At 45.6% G+C, this 3,468-nt stretch overlaps 1 protein-coding gene and 1 non-coding gene across 2 annotated transcripts; both read right to left on the bottom strand.

Moving 5' to 3' along the window:
* Positions 1–310: 310 nt before the first annotated feature.
* LOC119515065 lies at positions 311–415 on the bottom strand. Its single transcript, XR_005212960.1, has one exon. It is a non-coding gene; the product is annotated as a U6 spliceosomal RNA (small nuclear RNA).
* An 858-nt stretch (positions 416–1,273) lies between these two features.
* LOC119513367 (C-C motif chemokine 4) lies at positions 1,274–3,256 on the bottom strand. Its single transcript, XM_037808519.1, has 3 exons — positions 2,929–3,256; positions 2,242–2,356; positions 1,274–1,684 (listed from the first exon to the last, which is right to left on the bottom strand). Exons 1-3 carry the CDS (start codon positions 3,002–3,004, stop codon positions 1,597–1,599), a joined length of 279 nt encoding a protein of 92 aa, XP_037664447.1. The 5' UTR covers positions 3,005–3,256; the 3' UTR covers positions 1,274–1,596.
* Positions 3,257–3,468: the final 212 nt, after the last annotated feature.

Raw genomic sequence — 3,468 nt, 5'->3', positions numbered from 1 at the left:
AGAATAGGGTTGTGTATCTTTCTCCTAAAACCACACTCTAACCTTCCAGGCCACCCCAACTCCCCCTCCTTTCACTCCCTTTAGTCCCTGGGGATATTCTAGGACAGCGCTGTCCAACAGAACTTTCTACGGCAGTGGAAATGTTCTCAACACATGCTGCCCAATATGGTAGCCTTAGCCACGTGTAAATGTTGAGCACTTGTAATGTTACCAGCACAACCGAAGAACTGGATTTTTTACTTTATTTAATTTGGGGGAGGGCATACCAAATTACTTTATTTGAAGGAATGGTACAAATGAAAGAACTTGGAAAAATATGGAATGCTCACAAATTTGCATGTCATCCTTGCGCAGGGGCCATGCTGATCTTCTCTGTATCATTCCAATTTAGGATATGTGCTGCTGAAGCGTGCACTAACTTTATTTAATTTTAATTAAATTTAATTCAAATTTAAATTGCCACATGTGGCTAGCAGCTAACATATTAGACAGCTCAGCTCTAAGCAAATGAAAACAGAAGCTAAGACCAGGTGGGTTCTTTGCTGCTAGCCTCTCTTCACATCTGTTTTGAATCAGCTCTTTCCTCTTTCACATTTTCTCTGTCCCTGATGAATCAGAAGGTGGTTTCTACTGGGGCTCTGGTATAATGGGAATACTTGGGGGCGGGGGGAGAGGAAGAGAATCATGTCTGTTGGCCCTAAGAAAATTTAGGGCCCCCAGTTCTGCTTTTGCATGTGACTAAGATGACAAATGATTTCCAAGCTATCCCCTCCTTACCCTCCTTGCACTATGGGTCCTTTTGGGGACCACAGAGGTGTGTCACTGGGGAAGGTGCACAGGAAAGGACACCAACCTGAGAGTTGGCATTGCTGAAGTCCTGCTCCAACATGAACTCTATATCATGCTGCTGTCATTATTTACAACTTCCCCACAGACGTTATTTGAAATGATAACCCTCAGCACTACGGCTCTCTTTCCCTTTCATATCAGCTTTTCACGGCACTCCCCAAGGAGACCTGCAAGTCTCAACAAGTCACTTCACCTTTTGGGGCCTCCGTTTCTCCAGAGCAGCAGTCCCTACTTCATGGGGGTGTTACAATCCTTGTTGAAACTATTAAAGTGAATTAAATGTGTTTAGGGTATTTAGCCGAGAGCACACAGTGAGTACTCAATAATTGCTAGTTCTTATTGTTTTTGGAAACTGTAGTTTGCATTAATAATACCAAGCAATTCCTTTGACCCCAAATGAAATTAAAACCACAAAGAAACTGTCTACATTTTTAAAAAGTTTTATTATGAAAACTTTGTTTCAAAATAAACACATGGAATCAAATACATCATCCATGGATCCACAATAGCAGAGAAACAATGGTGATACATCATCCCCATGGGGGATATATGTCCTTCACCAAAACAAACATAAATAATAGAAATAATACCAGTACAGTAACACAGCAGATAATAGAGACTAAATTAAGAGAAGAAGCAGGGAATACTGGGAGGAGTCTTGTACGTGGAGAAGGTGCATTTCTCTGAGAAGTGTCTGGGCTTAGGTGACCTTCCCGAGAGACTTCCTGCTCCGGTACCTGGAGTGGCTCAGTTCAGCTCCAGGTCATCCATGTACTCCTGGACCCAGGGATCACTGGGGTTGGCACAGATCTGTCTGCCCTTTTTTGTTTGGAATCTGTGGAATCAGAAGTGGACATATTAGAACCCCATGGGAGTTTTGAGGACACGTGGTACTGTGCTTTGCCTATAGTAGGTATCTCCCTCAGCTTGAGCACCATCAGCTCTAGTGGATAGAAAGATCCTTCCTGGGGGTGGCATTGGAATCAGACACCCATCAGATTCAGCTATGGCCTCATGGATTGCCAGATTAGGAACCAAAGAGTTTTGAAATCAGTATGGATGTATCTCTCCATTCCCTACTGCTCTGAGCAATGACTTTTTCACATGTTTTTCTAGCATGGTTTAAGAAATTGGCCCACATGTTATGTGACCTTTTTTTATATTTTTCCTGGTTTCCTGGCCTGGCTAACTTCCAACCAGGAACCCCCTTCTTCTCGCTCAGCAACCTCATGACCTGTTTCCTCAATTTCCCCAGTGATCCATACAGACAGGGCTTCAGCCCTGAGAACTGCCTCCCTGCTGCTTGACCCCCTACTCCCCCAGAACAGGCCCCTTTCCTCCTTCCCTGCCCTCACCCTTGCCTCCTAGAGGGGACCAGGGATTGATACTCACACCACGGCTGGCTGGGAGCAGAGGCTGCTGGTCTCATAGTAATCTTCCACGAAGTTGCGAGGAATCTTCCGCAGGGTATAGGAGAAGCAGCAGGCTGTGGGAGGGTCTGAACCCACTGTAAGGAAAAGATGAGGTGAGATCAAGGCTCTGTATAGAAGCTGTTCATTTTGGCTTCTACTTAAGTATATTTGACGAGCATTCCTGTGGAGTACCAGAACCTCAAATATCGTCCTTTGTCTCCAATCCCACTTAACTTGAGTGGAAGTATTAGTCTGAATAGATGATCCAGAGAAAAGATCATGGAAGAATTCTAGAAGATTGGAGCTGGATTAAGTCTCAGATGACATATCCAACTCCCATCATTTTACAGATGGGGAAACCAAGGCACAGAGAGGGATAGGGGCTTGCTAAGAGCTACACAGGTAGTTAGAAGCAGAGCCAATTCCACAGCCTGACATCTAGACTCTTCCCTTTTTCCTCTGCTGGTTGCTAATTGTTCTTAAGACAGGAGGAACTTGAATATCATTGAGCATCTACTACAACCTACATTTAACAGTAGACTATTTGGAAATCTTCCCAGCTCCCTTTCATCCTATCCTCACATTCTACTGTTGGACCAGCCCCAAGTAGCAAAGTGGATTCTGCATCACCTGACTCTAGAAGCAGCAGATGAAAGGTTGAACTTACTTGGTGCCGAGAGAGCTGGAGAGCAGAAGGCAGCCACTAGCATGAGGAGAGAAAGGACGGTCACACAGAGCTTCATGGTCTTGGCAGAGGAGAGGCTTTCCTGGAGCTGAGACTGCAGAACCCAGAAGCTTCAGAACCCAGACTGTGTTCTGTGCTGGTATGGAGTTGGGAACCTCTCTTTATAGGGACAATGGGGCCTGGAGAAGAGGTGGGGACGCAGGAGGATGAGTGGAATTTCCAGGGTAGAGATGATGTCACGGGGCCGATAAGGAAACTGAAGTTCGCTGAGTGCAAAGCTCTACTCAGCTTCTCCTCCCCAGGAAGATGTCATCATTGAGGAAAGAGGAGGGAGGTGGAGCAGAGAAGTGGCTGCACCCTAGAGGGAAGTGGTATACCAGGGGCAGTAACCGAGACTGGGGAGAGAATTGCAAACTGAGAGAAAGGATGAAACTTTCACACCTTCTAGAAGAAGCTTGTAGACGAGAACTGTGCTACCTCCTGTGGTTGGTACCTCCAGAAGCTAGAGACTTGATGTCAGTC

This window comes from Choloepus didactylus, chromosome 18 (assembly GCF_015220235.1).
Source record: "Choloepus didactylus isolate mChoDid1 chromosome 18, mChoDid1.pri, whole genome shotgun sequence".
Taxonomy (NCBI): Eukaryota; Metazoa; Chordata; class Mammalia; order Pilosa; family Megalonychidae; genus Choloepus; species Choloepus didactylus.
This window is presented reverse-complemented; position numbering and strand designations above follow the sequence as displayed.